Source organism: Amblyomma mixtum, chromosome 1 (assembly GCF_055824585.1).
Source record: "Amblyomma mixtum isolate Tamu chromosome 1, ASM5582458v1, whole genome shotgun sequence".
In the NCBI taxonomy this organism is placed as follows: domain Eukaryota; kingdom Metazoa; phylum Arthropoda; class Arachnida; order Ixodida; family Ixodidae; genus Amblyomma; species Amblyomma mixtum.
Window position 1 is genome coordinate 143,055,240 of NC_143012.1, and position 16,675 is coordinate 143,071,914.

A 16,675-nucleotide genomic window follows, 5' to 3' on the forward strand; every position below is an offset into this window, starting at 1 on the left:
CTGACGTCAGTGCAAGTTATGTACACACCATACCAGAAAAGGGGTGCGGTTTCATGGCGTTTAACGTCCCAAAGCTACTCAAGGCTGTGAGGTACGCCGCAAAGAAGGGCTCCGGAAATTTCGACCACCTGGACTTCAACATTCACTGACATCGAACAGTACACGAGCTTCTACCATTTTACCTCAATCGAAATGCGACCACCGAAGCTGGGATCGAACCCGGGTCTCTCGGGTCAGCAGCTGAGCACCGTAACCACCAAGCCACCACGGCAGCCCATACCAGAAAACCGCAGGTGTTAACACTACATTTATTTCTTCGTGACCACGTCCACCATGCGAATGATGTGCACAGCTCAAACATGTGCCCGCGCCATAAGTACAACTGCAGTGAAAACTTGACGTTGTGCACGTCACTGAATTTCAAGGGCGACGCAAATAGCCCCACTGGACACGAAGCCCCGTGTCGCAAGGTCCTTGAGCTTCAGCTCGTTCGTGGGCGACCAGAAATCCCAGCGACCCGGCTGAGACTCCTTGGGCGGTGGCAGGGCACCCGGGTTGAGGCAGAGCGGCAGGCGCACGTTCTGCGCCTGGTCCCACGGATGCACCAGGACGAGGCAGATCCTACTGGACAGGGCCCAGTCGGCCACCTTTCGCCACGTGCCGCCGCACAAGCAGAGCGTGAAGCAGACCATCACGCCTCCGTCAGCGTCTCGGCGCAGCCTAGCGTGCACCCGGAAGGCGCAATCTGCCAGCTGGGAGCTGTCGCTGCGAAGAACCAGCTCCTCGCCGCACACCAGTCGGGACTCGGCGCCAACTAGGCCCGTGACGTAGCAGAAGGCGAACCCGGTTGGTGCCACGGAGGAGATTTTCTTGGTGACGTCGTGCGACGCCACCTGCCGCGACTCAGCCGCCGCCGCGGAGATCATCGCCATATTTGAGGGGGCCCTCGCGCTATCTTCAGTGCTGGACGTCGCCTCGGCCCTCGCCGCGGTCAAATCAGACTGGGTCTTCTTGCGCTGCCTGGCGACCATCGAGTCCACCCTCTCAAGCAACTGCGCCTCGGAGAGCGACGTCAAGGCACCGTCGGCGCTCTTCGACGGCTTCGCGGCCTTGCGCCGATCTCCCTTGACCGCGAAGCCACCGCGACTTAGCAGTGAGGTTTCTGCTGAAGGGGCTACTGAAGGGACTCCGGAAGAGCCGACGGGCGCCGAGAGGATGGTACTGCCGGGGTTGTCTTGAAGGAGGGCCCTGATAGTGGCGACGATCGGCGGCTTCTCCCTGCCCGCGTTCTCAGTCGAAGGAACTCTGCGGGCTCCGGAGCGCTTCGCTTTGTCCCCGCCCTTTCCCGACGCTGATTTGCCACGCGAACGAGACCTGCGGCTGCTGCTAGACATGTGACAGGCGTCTTCGTTGGAGCTGTCGGCCTCGGCGTCGCTGGCCGGCTCAACCTTGTGGACTGCGTCGCACTCCTGGGAGTGGTGGTACAGGGCTGTCCTCTGGAGTATGGCCAGTCCGCAGCGCGGGCAGTGAACCTCGTTGTGGTCGCAGCTACGCAAGAAGTGCTCCCTGATGTCGGTCAGCATGCCTACGAACGTGCAACCGTGGGACGCATTGGGACAGTGGGCCCGAAGTTCATACACGCCGCCGCGAATAGAGTCCAAAGCCTCAACCGAGTGTTCGGCGAAAAGACTGCCGTCCACAGGACAGACGCACTGCTGCTCGGTGATGCTCTCGAAGCAGGACGGGCAGAACACGTGGCAGCAGGTCGTGAGCCGCTTTGGAAACGCCGGCAGTACCCCGCAGAGAGCGCAGCAGAACACGTAGGGAACGCTGTCGACGAAGTCCAGCGGTCGCCAGTCCAAGGGCTCGCCGAAGCCCGTCAGCTGCCGCTTGGGACAATGGTGGCGGCTCATCGTGACTCTCGGCGACGGTCAGGAGGTCCTTCGCGCGGCCACTTCGCACCAAGGACGCTATACTAAAGCACCAAAAATATAAATAATGGGCGGCGCCGCGTTGCCGCGGGCGTGGTGTGGCGCTTCGAGGTTGACGCGACGACGAGAAAGACGACGGCGCAAGCAGTTCTACGTTAGTCACAACACGTGTGATGACTTATTTCCGGAATTACGTTAGTCGGCGAAGGTGATAAGCCGTTAACACACATTCAGCGTAGCTTCAAGACATCTTAAGAATTTTCGAAACATCCCAGGCCCTAATTAGATCAAGTGCATTAGTAAGCGTACCACTACTAGTATGGACAAAGATGAAAAAGAAGTCATCGGGGGGGGGGGGGTACAGGCGAACAAGACGAAGGACGAAGTAAGAAGACTACACAGAGGAGCGGTGACTCGAAACTGAATTTTTAATGAAAGGAGCAAACATATAAACACAGTAATCACGTGGAAATGCAGAGCAAAGAGCACTGGACCAGCAAAATCAAGATCAACAATAATCGCAACTCATCCGCACCGTGGCGAAGTTCGATCGAAGGCTTACGTCTTACCTCACTCCCCCCCCCTGAAAACCCAAGTGAAAAAAATCATCAATTATCTAAAAATGGTACCTCTTTATCAACTAACGCCAATGAATGCTGGCTGACACACTGTGACTGCATCTTTCTTATGAAATAAGCGTCCATTTTGTTGCTGGTCATCTTATCACGGTAGCGAAACAAAATTTTTGTTTTTGTTACCAAGGAGCGGCACTTTTTCTGTTTCTTTTTTTCGTTTTTTTCCACAATCGCGGCAGTGATCCTTAATATGTGATTATCTGGAGTCTGATAGTGAGTTAAGGCGTTCCTGCAGGCGAAAGTTAAGGCAGCGACCGGTTTAACCAAAGCAGACTTTTTTGCATGAGAGTGGAAGTTCATATAATACCGAACATGCTCAATCCACCAACGGTGATCTTTGTGAAACCTGGCATTTGAACGGACTAACTACTAACACCTTTTCATTGCGGCTGCTAATGGCACGGCAGAGCAGAGTGTGTCAGCTAGCCTTTATTGGCGTTAGTTGATAAACAGGTATCATTTTTAGATAATTCATGATTGTTTTAACCAGTTTTCAGGGGGAGGGGGGGTAGTATGTAAGAAGTAGGCCTTTGATCGGACTTGGCTACTTGGCGGATGTGTTGCGTTTGTTCTTGATCTTAATTTTGCTGGACGAATGGTCTTTGCTCTCTGTTTCCATGTGATTATTTTGTTTATATGTTTGCTCCTTTCATTAAAAATTCACTTTCGAGTCAGGGTTCGTCTGTGTAATCTTCTTGCTTCGTCCTTCGTCTTGTTCGCGCTGTACCCCGCACGATGAATTATTACAAACTCGGCCAGCTATCCATCCTTCTTCAGTGAAAAAGAAGTGGTTGTGTTTAATGCCCGCGATCATCCTCCATGCGGGGATATTTTTCTGATATCTGCACGACTACTTAATGTACGTTTTTCTACCACCTTTCTATGAAGGTACACGTCATTTGAAGAGAGACAACTCTTAGTCGCCAAATGAAAGTGCTCACGTGAATATGCGCCCAACCTAAGTTGTTCAGCTGTGTAGCAATAAGGTCAGTCATAAAAAAACAGTTGAAAGGTTATTGAACTTCTTGTAACTACTGATGGGAACACAACTACGAAATGAGAGCTCGAAAAAAGAATACTGCGGCACCAAGTGCCAATACATATTCCAATGTGCCTCTGCAGAATTCCTCCACAATTCAGTTCACAGCTATTTGCGCCATGGCAAGGTTTACTGTTTCTTGGTAATAACTGGTCAAAGCGGTCAGACAGCTGTGAGAGAATACTGCTTTCAGAAATAAAAACGCGCGCCAGAAACAAAATATTCCCGCTCACATCCGCTGCTGTGACCCACTACTGCACCCGTAACAATTAAGCCCTCCGTGTCCAACATTCTTGGAAACATTTTCAATATTTGAAAATTGTAACGTACAATTATGGAAATATTACAGTCAATGGTCCATTCTTCTGACGCGCAGCAATATATTTCTGTTAGAGTTGTTCCATCGCTCACATCGAGCAGTAAAGGCTGCTATAGAAAGAAAAATAGGAGGACGCTTTTGAAGATAGAAAAAACGTTAAAAGCCAAGAAATTGCAGGCTTGCTGACGGGCATCTGCGGATACGAGGTCTGTTAGAAAAGTATCCGACCTTATTTTTTTTTGCGAACACCTGATTTATTTATTTTTATTTATTTATTTACATACCTACATCGCCCTTGCGGGCATTAGTGTATGGGGGGAAGAAAAAAACAATATAACTGCACAGATGATATAATTCAGTAGCAAATTGAAAAGCATGAAACATCACTATTTGCATCCCTTAATCACACTGTATTGTGGTAATGGAAACACAGGTATGAGAAGTTAAAAGAAATGCTAAAACCCATTAAAAAGAATATTTTTGAGATCCTGGATAAAAGACGAAGGGGTCCCGGAAACAATTTCGGCAGGCAAACCATTCCACCCGTGTACTGTTTTAGGGAAGAACTGTTCTTTAATAAGTTTATTCGACAAGCATATTCACGCACTTTTCGGGAATGGTCCGTTCGTGCAGATACATAAGTTGGTTTTTTTAGATATTTATCTTTATCAATACCTGTTCTAGTGTTAAGAATATTGTAAAATAGCGACAAGCGCAGGTATTTTCTTCTCGTTTGGCAGCGGTCACCCTAGGTTTTTGAAAACATCGCAAGATCTTTTTGAAAAGCCGTAATTACCTGATACAAAGCGAGCAGCACGTGCCTGTACGCGTTCAAGTTTTGCGATGTTACACTGGGTTGACGGTATGGGGTTTAAATGGGGGGGATAAACACGTTCTCCCCGTTTAAGCGCGGCTGACTCAGTTCAAAGCCGCGCAGACCCCACCCCGTGATCGCGTACGCTACTGAGCGCACGCCGACCACGGCGGGCCTTGCTCTGAGGGAACAAAGGAACGACACACTGGCTGACACAAACAAGGCATTTATTGCTATAGCAACAATAACGCCAGCTAGCAACAAAATACACTGAGGAATCTAGGATGTCCGACTCACCAGCACGGCTACGAGCGAACGTCCGCCCACGGTAGGGCAAAGGGAACTCCGAGGTCGAGCGGGACGGGCTCGGCGGGAGTAAGTTCCGACCGAGAGGCGCCCGTCGACGAAGAGCGAAGCTGCGAGCGAAACGTCTGCTCGCTTCCCGATCCCAGAGAGAAGAGACCTAGCCTTCCCCCGCGCGCGAGCGGCCAAACACGCCATCCGTGGCGCTGCTGTCGCTGCGACGCGAGCGCCCTCCCCTGTTAGCTAGAGTAACCAAACCAAAGGGAGTGCTTTTCGGGGGCAGCTAACAACAGTGGGGTGCAGTGCGGGAAAGTGAACGCAGGGGACGAAGGCGTCCCCACAACGGATCCCAAGTACTGCAAGCGTACTCAAGAATAGGACGCACATTTGACATAAATAATGTTTCCTTAAGCTTTGTTGGTGCCTGATTAAAGTTTCGTGTGAGGAAATTTAACATTCGACTAGCCTTCATAGTTACGTTATCTATATGAGCATTCCATGACAGATTGGTAGAGAACACAACCCCCAAATATTTGTATTCTCTTGCGACCGACATGCAGGTTCCATCCATAAAATAATTGGTAAGAATTGGCTGTTTTTTAGTTGTAAACCTTATAAGATTGCATTTGGATAAATTAAGAGACATCTTCCAGGACTGACACCACAAAAAAACGGAGTCCAGGTCGTTCTGTAAATGTTGACAGTCCGCCGCACTAGTGATTTCGCGGTAGATACAGCAATCATCTGCGTACAATCGTACACGGCTGGTGGTACGGTCAGTAAGGTCATTGTTATAAACAAGGAAAAGTAGAGGGCCCAAAACTGACCCCTGTGGGACACCAGATAACACAGGCGCACTTGAGCACTCACCGTCCAGAACCACGCACTGTTTTCTTTCAGAGAGGTATGCTTTAATCCATGCTAAGAGATTGGCCGGTATATTAAGAAGGGACATTTTGTGCAACAGAAGTGCATGGCAAACGGAATCAAATGTCTTCCGAAAATCTAAAAATATACACTCAACCTGCGTGCCTGAGTTAATTGAGGCTGCAATATCGTGAGTAATTTCAATTAATTGCGTATCGCAAGAAAACCCAGCCCTAAAACCGTGCTGCGTTGGTGAAACGAAGTTATTACTCTGTAGGTGATTAATTAGGTTTGTGTAAATTACATGCTCCAGTGTTTTGCATACCACGCTTGTCAATGAAATAGGTCTGTAGTTACATGTTACGTTCTTGTCACCGCTCTTATGGATAGGAATAATGCTTCCATTTTTCCAGTCAGGGGGCAAAACTTCTTGCTCAAGAGAGGTTTCAAAGAGTAGTACTAAAAAGGGAGCAATAGCTAACGCGCAGTTCTTGAGGACAAAATTTGATATGCCATCAGGACCAGGGGCAGAATGTACATTAATCTTCTGCAATAAGGACACGATACCACATTCGGATAATGATACCTCATTCATTTTTGTTAAGTTGGTAACGCCTTGCGAAGCGGTGACTGCAGTTGCATGTTGTGAGAAAGCAGATTGAAAAAATGCATTAAACCTTTCAGCTTTTGCCTTTTTATCGGCATTGTAGTTTGTACCATCAATAACATCTGGAATAGATTGCTTGGTATTTTTCTTGTTTTTGACGTATTTCCACAATTCCTTTGGGTTGGATTTAAGTTTATCGCCTAGATTGGAGAGGTACGTATTATGTGCTGTGCGCATCTCTTTTGTAATGACCTTGCACAGCTCTTTCATTTGTGAGCGCACCTTTAGATCAGGAAACTGACAATATCTACGAAACAATCTATTTTTTCTGTTTATCAACGTGCGAAGTTCTCTTGTTAGCCATGGCTTATCGCTACTGCGCTTGGCGGAAATGACACGCGAAGGAATGAAGGTTTGTGTTAACGATAGCAATGTTGTTTTGAATAGATTCCATAGCCCATTAATATCAAGGCGTGAGATATGTGATCGGAAGTGGGGAAGAAATGCGTCAAGTTCGGCGGACAGTGAGGCGTAGTCGCCTTTTTCGTAGAAGAACACCTTGCGTGGTTCTGAAGCGTGGCAGGTTTGGGCTGTACAAGATAACATAGTGACAACCACATCATGATCACTGATCCCAGGCAATGTGACAACATTTGGTATAAGATCGCGGTCATTACAGAAAAATAAATCCAGTACATTTGCGGTAGTACCGCTCGTCCTAGTCGGCGTGTTAACAAACTTTAGCAAAGAATGAACAGTAACCATTTCCTGGAAAACAGTGTACAGTAGGGATGCATTATTAAGTACAGGCTTTAACGAGGACCTATCAATGTTCGGCAAGTTAAAATCACCAGCGAGTATTATATACGTTGTTTGTAAGCTTAACACTATATTGCTCAACTCAAACAGAGGTTGGGGACTGCTAGAACCCGGTGATCTGTAAAATGAACCAACTTCAAGAGAGGTGCCATTTTTTAGAAGAATTTTGCACCACACTGTTTCACAGGATTCGGCTTCAAAGTCCATCGGCATGCTAAGGATACTGTCATGGATAAGAACAAATACACAACCGCTGTGCACGTTACGGTCTTGTCTATAAACGACATAATTGCGCGGAAAGATTTCATTGTCATTAATTTTATCGTCCAGCCAAGATTCCGTTCCGAAGACAATATGCGGCTTTGATGATTCGAGGAGTGAAGCGAATTTTATCGTTTTATTTTTTAAACTTCGATAATTTACTGTTATGGATACTAGAGTTGAGTTGAGTTGAGTTTTATGGCGCATAAGCGACTGAGGCTATCATGCGCCAAGCTCAGGGTATGAAAACTGCTTTATTTACATGTTATTCAAAAGTCTAAACGAACGGCGGTGTAAAGGGCCTAAAAAGTTAATTCATGCAACCTAGTAAAAATATGACAAAATTTTAAAAGTGACTTATGGTAAAAGCTTTAAAGAGGGTCGGCAACCTCGGGAGCCATCCTTGGCTGTGCAAGGATCTCGAGGTCCCCAACCGATGGTATAGTGACCTCAGCCGTCCTCTCACGACGGAGAAGGTAGATGAGGGGTGTCAATAAATTGTAAAGCACGGGGTAAAAATTTAGAGTTTTTCTAGTACATTGGCTTCTTTTAAAAAGTTAAATACGCTTGACTTATCAATAAGAGCTTCTTCACCTAAAATCAATGACGGATGAAAAGGGATGTGTTGGTTGTAAAACGGGGTAAGAAACTTGTTTCTGAGTGTTTCAAGTTCTATGCATGAGATTAAGATGTGAGTTACTGGGAGTTCATCTCCGCATTTTTCACAGGTAGGTTTGTCTTGTTTTGTTAGTTGAAAGTTGTGGGTAAAGTGTGTGTGTCCAATACGTAAACGACATAAAATAACTTCAAAAAAGCGTTCCTGATGAGTGCATGATTTCCATTCTTCTAATATTGGTTTTATTAAGTGTAGCTTGTTATTTATCTGACTATTCCATGTGCTCTGCCATTTGTTCCTTAGCCTGCTCTGAACTAGCTTCATGCAATCATTATGTGGCATGCTTATTTTCTTTATTTCCTTGTTGTGGGCTTGAGCAGCGCATGCGTCCGCTTTCTCGTTACCATCAATTCCAACATGCCTAGGAACCCAACATAATTTTATGTTATGCCCTTGTGTTATGATCCTTGTTATGTTATGGATGACGGTACCTAGTGATGGCATGACTGCATTTCTTGACTGTAGTGCTTTCAGTACACTGAGGGAGTCTGTGTAGATAATACTGTTTTCGATGTTCTTGCTTATTATTTTCTCCGTAGCAAGAAACGCAGCATAACACTCGGCTGTAAAAACTGATGCACACTGAGGAAGCCTTACTATTTTTTTCCCAGTTCCCTTCCACTACTGCACTTCCAACATAACCTGTAGTTTTCGATCCGTCAGTGTAGAACTCGGTGTAGCTATCATATTTTTCCTTTAGTGTGAGGAACTCTTGTATGATGTGTTCTGGCGGAGTTTGTCTTTTGTTGAACTGTGTGAGACTTATATCACAGACCGACGGGAAACTGTACCAAGGGGTAACATTGAGTAACGCAGAAATTTGGGCAAGTTGGTACGTATTCATTTTTGAAACAGCGCAACAAAGACGGGACGTGGAAACTGAGGGGTAAAGACAAACAGGCGCTGACTAACAACTGGGTTTATTGAAAAAAACACACAAATATATAGACAGAGTTAGGAAAGATTAATCGCCACCATAGTCAACTCATGCCACATGTGAAGCCAGATACCCAATCTCCCCTTCGGAAATGGCGACCGATGGGCAACTAATGCAAGTTGCGCCTTTCTCACGTATAAGAAAAGCTTCAATCACTTCTCGCGTCATCTTATCAGAATGGCGGAACACGATATTGGTGTTCTTATAGTCGGGGGTACATTTGCATTTCTTGCAACGGAATACACCTTTAGCGAGAGGGTCTCCTTCAGATTTTCTTTTTTCGTAATCTTTTTCGTGTTGACATTTACACTTTCTGCAGTGGACCGCCACGTGTGACAGGGGGTCTTTTTTTCTGGTGTTCTCATGTTCCATGAGTCGCTTGTTGATGCATCTTCCTGTTTGGCCAATATATGTGGCGCCACACGAGAAGGGAATTTTGTATACTACCCCTACCTCGCAAGGTACATAAGGGGAAACATGGCGCACCTGACAAGCCCTTTTGTTTCCCTCCTGCCTCTGCCTTACCTGTTTGCACATCCTGCCTAATTTCTTCGGGGCAGAAAACACGACGTCAACGCCATATCTGCCTGCCACTTTTTTGAGCCCATGGTACAAGCTGTGCGCATATGGAACCACTGCCGGCCTTTTATTTTTATTTTCATTTCTTGCACTCGGCCGAGCCCCATACTTCACCTGCGGCCGCCGCGGTGGCTCAGTGGCTATGGTGCTCGGCTGCTGTCCCGAAAGACGCGGGTTCGAACCCGGCCGCGGCGGTTGAATTTCTTTGGAGGAGAAATTCGAGGCCCGTGTACTGTGCGATGTCAGTGCACGTTAAAAAACCCCAGGTGGTCAAAATTTCCGGAGCCCTCCACTACGGCGTCTCTCATAGCCTTAGTCGCTTTGGGACGTTAAACCCCATAAACAAACCAACCATACTTCACCTGCCTAAGCAATTTCTCCGCTGCCCTAGAAATGAGGTGAGCCGGATAGCCATTCGCGCATAATCTGTTTGATTGGGCTGCAATGCTCTCCCCAATCATTTCATGGCAGGACTTCTTGAGTGAAGATTGCAGGCAAGACAAGATAATGCCTTCTTTTATAAGCTTGGAATGACCTGACCTGAAGTTTAACAAGGGCTTAGCCGATCTTGGCCGATAACACCAGCACACGTGCTTGTCTCGGGAAAACAAAACCAAATCTAGAAACTGCAGTTCCTTGTTCGTGGGTACCTCTGTTGAAAATTTTAGCCCACGCCCGTACTCATTAAACACCTTAAGAACATCGACTAACATTCTAGGCAGGCTGTCTGGCGGGGTAAACACCAAATAGTCGTCAACATAACGAAAAATACGCACCCCTAACTCTTTCGAAGCTTGCTCAATCGCCCTGTCCACAAAACTCGGCAGGGCTGAAGCTCGAAGTTTTTTTCACCATTAAGACGCACAAGCCGGACCACCCTTTCCGTTCCATTGTCTCCGAACGAGGGACCTGGCAGCATGTGGTTTCAGGATATCTTCAAAGGCAACTGGAAGCGCTGGCCCTGCCGGACCCATTCGTGATTCCCAATTCGGATGTGCTGGTGGAACACCTTAAGCTGGATAACCCTGGGATCTGCACGTTTTTTAGCGTTGACGTAGTGGACCTTTATTATTCATTGCCACACGGAGAGCTCATGAGGGCCGTAAAAATGTGCATCACAGAGGACAATGACGAAAGTGCATTCATCGAAAAATGTGGTGTGTCTGTTGATAGTTTTTTAGAAATCTTGTCCTTCTACCTGTCGGCAACAGTTGTTGAGTGGGAGGGCAAGTCATTTGTGCAAGCATCTGGGGTATGCATTGGTTCCAGGGTTGCACCTGTATTGGCTAACATTTTTTTGAGTTTTGTGGACAGGGCGATTGAGCAAGCTTCGAAAGAGTTAGGGGTGCGTATTTTTCGTTATGTTGACGACTATTTGGTGTTTACCCCGCCAGGCAGCCTGCCTAGAATGTTAGTCGATGTTCTTAAGGTGTTTAATGAGTACGGGCGTGGGCTAAAATTTACAACAGAGGTACCCACGAACAAGGAACTGCAGTTTCTAGATTTGGTTTTGTTTTCCCGAGACAAGCACGTGTGCTGGTGTTATCGGCCAAGATCGGCTAAGCCCTTGTTAAACTTCAGGTCAGGTCATTCCAAGCTTATAAAAGAAGGCATTATCTTGTCTTGCCTGCAATCTTCACTCAAGAAGTCCTGCCATGAAATGATTGGGGAGAGCATTGCAGCCCAATCAAACAGATTATGCGCGAATGGCTATCCGGCTCACCTCATTTCTAGGGCAGCGGAGAAATTGCTTAGGCAGGTGAAGTATGGGGCTCGGCCGAGTGCAAGAAATGAAAATAAAAATAAAAGGCCGGCAGTGGTTCCATATGCGCACAGCTTGTCCCATGGGCTCAAAAACGTGGCAGGCAGATATGGCGTTGACGTCGTGTTTTCTGCCCCGAAGAAATTAGGCAGGATGTGCAAACAGGTAAGGCAGAGGCAGGAGGGAAACAAAAGGGCTTGTCAGGTGCGCCATGTTTCCCCTTATGTACCTTGCGAGGTAGGGGTAGTATACAAAATTCCCTTCTCGTGTGGCGCCACATATATTGGCCAAACAGGAAGATGCATCAACAAGAGACTCATGGAACATGAGAACACAAGAAAAAAAGACCCCCTGTCACACGTGGCGGTCCACTGCAGAAAGTGTAAATGTCAACACGAAAAAGATTACGAAAAAAGAAAATCTGAAGGAGACCCTCTCGCTAAAGGTGTATTCCGTTGCAAGAAATGCAAATGTACCCCCGACTATAAGAACACCAATATCGTGTTCCGCCATAGTGATAAGATGACGCGAGAAGTGATTGAAGCTTTTCTTATACGTGAGAAAGGCGCAACTTGCATTAGTTGCCCATCGGTCGCCCTTTCCGAAGGGGAGATTGGGTATCTGGCTTCACATGTGGCATGAGTTGACTATGGTGGCGATTAATCTTTCCTAACTCTGTCTATATATTTGTGTTTTTTTCAATAAACCCAGTTGTTAGTCAGCGCCTGTTTGTCTTTACCCCTCAGTTTCCACGTCCCGTCTTTGTTGCGCTGTTTCAAAAATGTACCAAGGGGCGAATGCGTCACAACTTTCTGCAACATTTGGTAGTGTTTCTGATAAGTCAAGTTCTCGGCAGATCTCCTCAAACCGCATTAGCAAAGGTCTGGTTGCTTGGGGCTTATTTGTAAATATTATTTTAGACGGCCATGTTGTGACAATTTTATAACACACGTGTTTTGTTCGAGACCTAATTCTAAGAATGTATGCACATGTAAGGGCTTTTCTTCTATCTTCCAGTGATGGCTCATTTGCTTCAACAAGAAGGCTCATTACCGGAGACGTTCTGTATGCCCCACAAAAAAGGCGGATACCTAGATTATGAACTGGATCTAATTTTTTGAGATATGAAGGCCTTGCCGAGCCGTACACAATACACCCATAATCTAGACATGAGCGCACTAGAGAACGGTAGATGTGAAGGAGGCATGCTCTGTCAGATCCCCAGCGTTTCGTTGAGAGTACTTTAAGAATATTCATTGCACGGAAGGCCTTTACTTTCAAGTTGTTTATGTGCGGCAAAAATGTAAGTTTTTTATCAAATGTTATTCCTAAAAATTTATCTTCTTGTTTTACCGGTAGTGTGGCTCCATTTAGGTTTAAGCTCGGATTGATCTGAAAGCCTCTTTTAAGCGAGAAAACAACAGCCACTGTTTTCTGTGGAGAGAACTTGAACCCATTTTTGTCTGCCCAGATTGCTAGCTTGTTTAATGTGAGTTGTAACTGCCTCTCACACGTTGACAGGCTGAAAGACGTGCAAGCAATCTGAAGGTCGTCGACATACACGGAATACATAATGTAGTTGGGAATTATTTTCGCTATAGAATTCATTTTCACTACAAAAAAGAGTGGTACTTAGGATACAGCTCTGCGGTACCCCATTCTCCTGGACAAAGCTCTTCGAAAGGGTTGCACCCAGGCGCACCTGGAAAGACCGGTCTGACAGGAAATCCTTCAGGCAGTTCAACATCCTACACCGGATGCCAAGATCTGCCAAGTCGCGTAGAATGCCATATCTCCATGTGGTATCATATGCCTTCTCCATGTCAAAGAAGAATGCCAGACAGTGTTGTTGATGTATGAATGCCTCTCGGACTGTGTTTTCTAAGCGGACGAGATGGTCAGTTGTCGAAAATCCTTTTTTAAATCCGCACTGGTGGATGTCAAGGAGTTCGCGTGGTTCAAGAATGAACATGAGCCTAACGTTGAGCACACTTTCAAATGATTTTGCTATACAACTTGTAAGAGCTATCGGCCTATAACGATTAGGAGATGTGGGCGGATTTCCAGGTTTTAAGATGGTTGGTTCATGGTTTATGGGGTTTAACGTCCCAAAGCGACTGAGGCTATGAGAGACGCCGTAGTGAAGGGCTCCGGAAATTTCGACCACCTGGGGTTCTTTAACGTGCACTGACATCGCACAGTACACGGGCCTCTAGAATTTCTCCTCCAAAGAAATTCCAGCCGCCGCGGCCGGGATCGAACCCGCGTCTTTCGGGTCAGCAGCCGAGCACCCTAGCCACTGAGCCACCGCGGCGGCGCAGGTTTTAAGAACGGTACGATAACTGCTTTTTTCCAAGCCTCCGGCATCTTTCCGGACACGCATATCTTATTGAAAAATTGCAGAAGTGCTGCTACAGCAGCTTCGGACAGGTGGGCAAGCATTTGATAATGTACATCATCCGGGCCAGGTGCTGTCTGTTTACCGGAGGACAGTACGTTTTGGATCTCCTGAATTGTAAATAATGTATTGTATGTTTCATTTTTACTGCCAGTCGTTGGAAGTTTCTGCTTTTCAGTTGTGTTTTTGTGTTTTAAGAATGACTGTGTGTAGTGTGAAGAGCTTGAAACGTCAGAGAAATGTTGTCCTAGTATGTCAGCCTGTTCATCTATACTTGTTTGTGTACCAGGTGTTGTTAAAAGGGGGATTGTGAAGGGTGAGTACCTGCCGCTTAGTTTTCGCACTTGCTCCCACATTTGTTTTGATGTGGTTGAGCTGTTTATAGAAGAGTTCTCGGCCTTGTGCCGAATATACCGCGCTTGCGCTCTTGCCTTTTTGAAAATCATAGGGATCTCGTGTGTGGAATATCTGCGAAATACTCCCCATGCTTTATTTTGTTGTTTTTTAGCCTGTTTGCATTCTTGTGTGTACCACAATTTGTGGTTCTGGCGAACCACTCCTGAGGATTTCGGAATTGATAGGTGCGGGGCAAAAAGAATATGTTGTGACCATTTCATTTATTTCATCTATGGTATGATTTTCTAAAATTATATCCTCCAAGTTGGCCATTTTCCTAAACAATTCCCAGTTAGCTAAATGTAGCTTCCAACGCCGTGGTTTCGTGGAAACGACTGTTGGTGACGATGAGAGGCTTATTATGACAGGGAGATGATCGCTTCCGTATGAATTGTCTAAAACACTCCAGTTAAAATCGCTAAAAACAGACGGTGAACTAAAAGACAAATCTAAAACACTCATTTTCCCTGAGGTTGGGAGCAGTACGTAGGTTTACCCGAGTTAAGTAAACAGATGCTACTGCATAGAATAAAATCCTCAATAAGATGGCCTCTAACGTCAGTTTTTTCGCTTCCCCAAAAGCATGAAGGCGCATTAAAGTCTCCAACTACCAGGTATGGCTCTGGTAGCTGTTCTACAATAACCTCTAAATCATGAAGTGTTACCTTAAGGTGTGGATCGATATATAGAGAGCATACTGTAATGGTTTTATATGTAAGCAGAGTGGCTGCGACACATTCAAGTCTTGTTTTTAGTTTAAGCTCTCGAGCTGGGACACCGTTTTTCACTATGATGGCGACGCCTCCCGACAGCCTACTCGCCTGCTCTCGATCGCGACGGAAAACAGTATAATTCTTAAGAAAGTTATTTTTTTTTGGACCTAAATTTGTCTCTTGTAGACATAAGGCCACAGGAGCGTGCGCTCCTAGTATGTATTTTATATCACTGTAGTTGTTTAGAAGTCCTCTACAGTTCCATTGTATTATGAAAGCCATCTTAATTTTGTGTTTCTATAGGGTGAAAAGGTAGATCAAGTTGTCGATGGCCCCGTGACTCTGGGCCTGTCTTTTTTTGACCGATCCAGGGAGCTCCGCCGACCGTGCGACGTGGACGGCACGGAGCTGTCCTGGGTCGTGTCCATCGCCTCTGTGGAGGCGCTGGACGACCGTGCAGGAGGTATGTTGATTTTTGAGTTTGACCTCGACCTGTGGGAAGAGGTCTTGAGGCCCGCCGACCCGGGGGTCTGCGTTGCCTCCTTTGGGGTTTGCGGAGTAGCGCTAGCTACTCCACACGGGGGCGCGAGTGGCCCCGCCACAGGCGCACTGCGTGTGGCCTGGACAGGTGCCGAAGCCTGGTGCGGTGTGCCGCGCCCACGCACCACATCAGCGAAGTTTGTTTTTGCACTGAAAGAGAATGTGTTCGTTTGAGCATATCGCCTTCTTGCTTCCTTGAAAGAAATGTTTGCCGTAGTCTTGAGAGTAATTATTTCCTTTTCTTTCTTCCAAGAAGGACAAGCTCTGGAGTAGGCAGCATGGTCTCCTTCACAGTTTGCACACCGCGGTGTAGCAACACATTCTTCTGATTGGTGTTCCTTTGACGAGCATTCTGCGCAAGTTTTGCGGCCGCGACAACTCTGTGAGCCATGGCCGAATCTCTGGCAGTTAAAACATCTTCGTGGGTTGGGTATATATGGTCTTACATTTATTTTCAGGTAACCAGCTTCAATGATTTCAGGCAGTGTGCTGGTATTGAAAGTGAGGATCAGGTGCTTCGTGTCTATTTCCTTGTTATCCTTCCAGATCTTTATGCGCTGCACATTTATGACATCTTTGTCAGTAAGGCCCTCAATCATTTCTTTCTCAGAGAGGTGGATAAAGTCGATTTCAGATATGACGCCTCGGACAGTGTTCAAAGATCGACGTGAAGTGACAGAGACTGGGATTTCCCCAATGGACGCAAGGTTTGAGAGTTTAGAGTGTTGGACAGTGTCACGAAGTTTGAGCAGTAAGTCACCGCTGGCCATTTTGGATACCTTGTACCCAAGGCCCAAGGTGTCTGTAACGAGTTAGTGGACTGGAGCGGATGTTATTAACTGCTTCACTGCATTGAATGCATTTTCTTGCTCTTTTCCCCACTCCCATTTCTTCTCGTTCATGAGAAGTAAATGCAAAGGGCGGAGGCGTCCGGAAAGGTTTGGTAGAAAACGCCTGTAGAAGTTCACAAGTCCCAAAAAACTTTGAAGCTCCTTGACGCCCCGGGGTGCAGGTGCATGAAGGATGGCAGATACCTTGCTCAAACTTGGAGACAGGCCTTGTTCGCTTATGATGTGCCC

General features: G+C 46.6%; 1 protein-coding gene across 1 annotated transcript; it reads right to left on the reverse strand.

The window, feature by feature from the left end:
- Positions 1 to 410: 410 nt before the first annotated feature.
- LOC149367809 (uncharacterized) lies at positions 411 to 1,913 on the reverse strand. The gene has a single exon (XM_089567417.1). It carries the CDS (start codon positions 1,911 to 1,913, stop codon positions 411 to 413), a length of 1,503 nt encoding a protein of 500 aa, XP_089423543.1.
- Between the last annotated feature and the right edge of the window lie 14,762 nt (positions 1,914 to 16,675).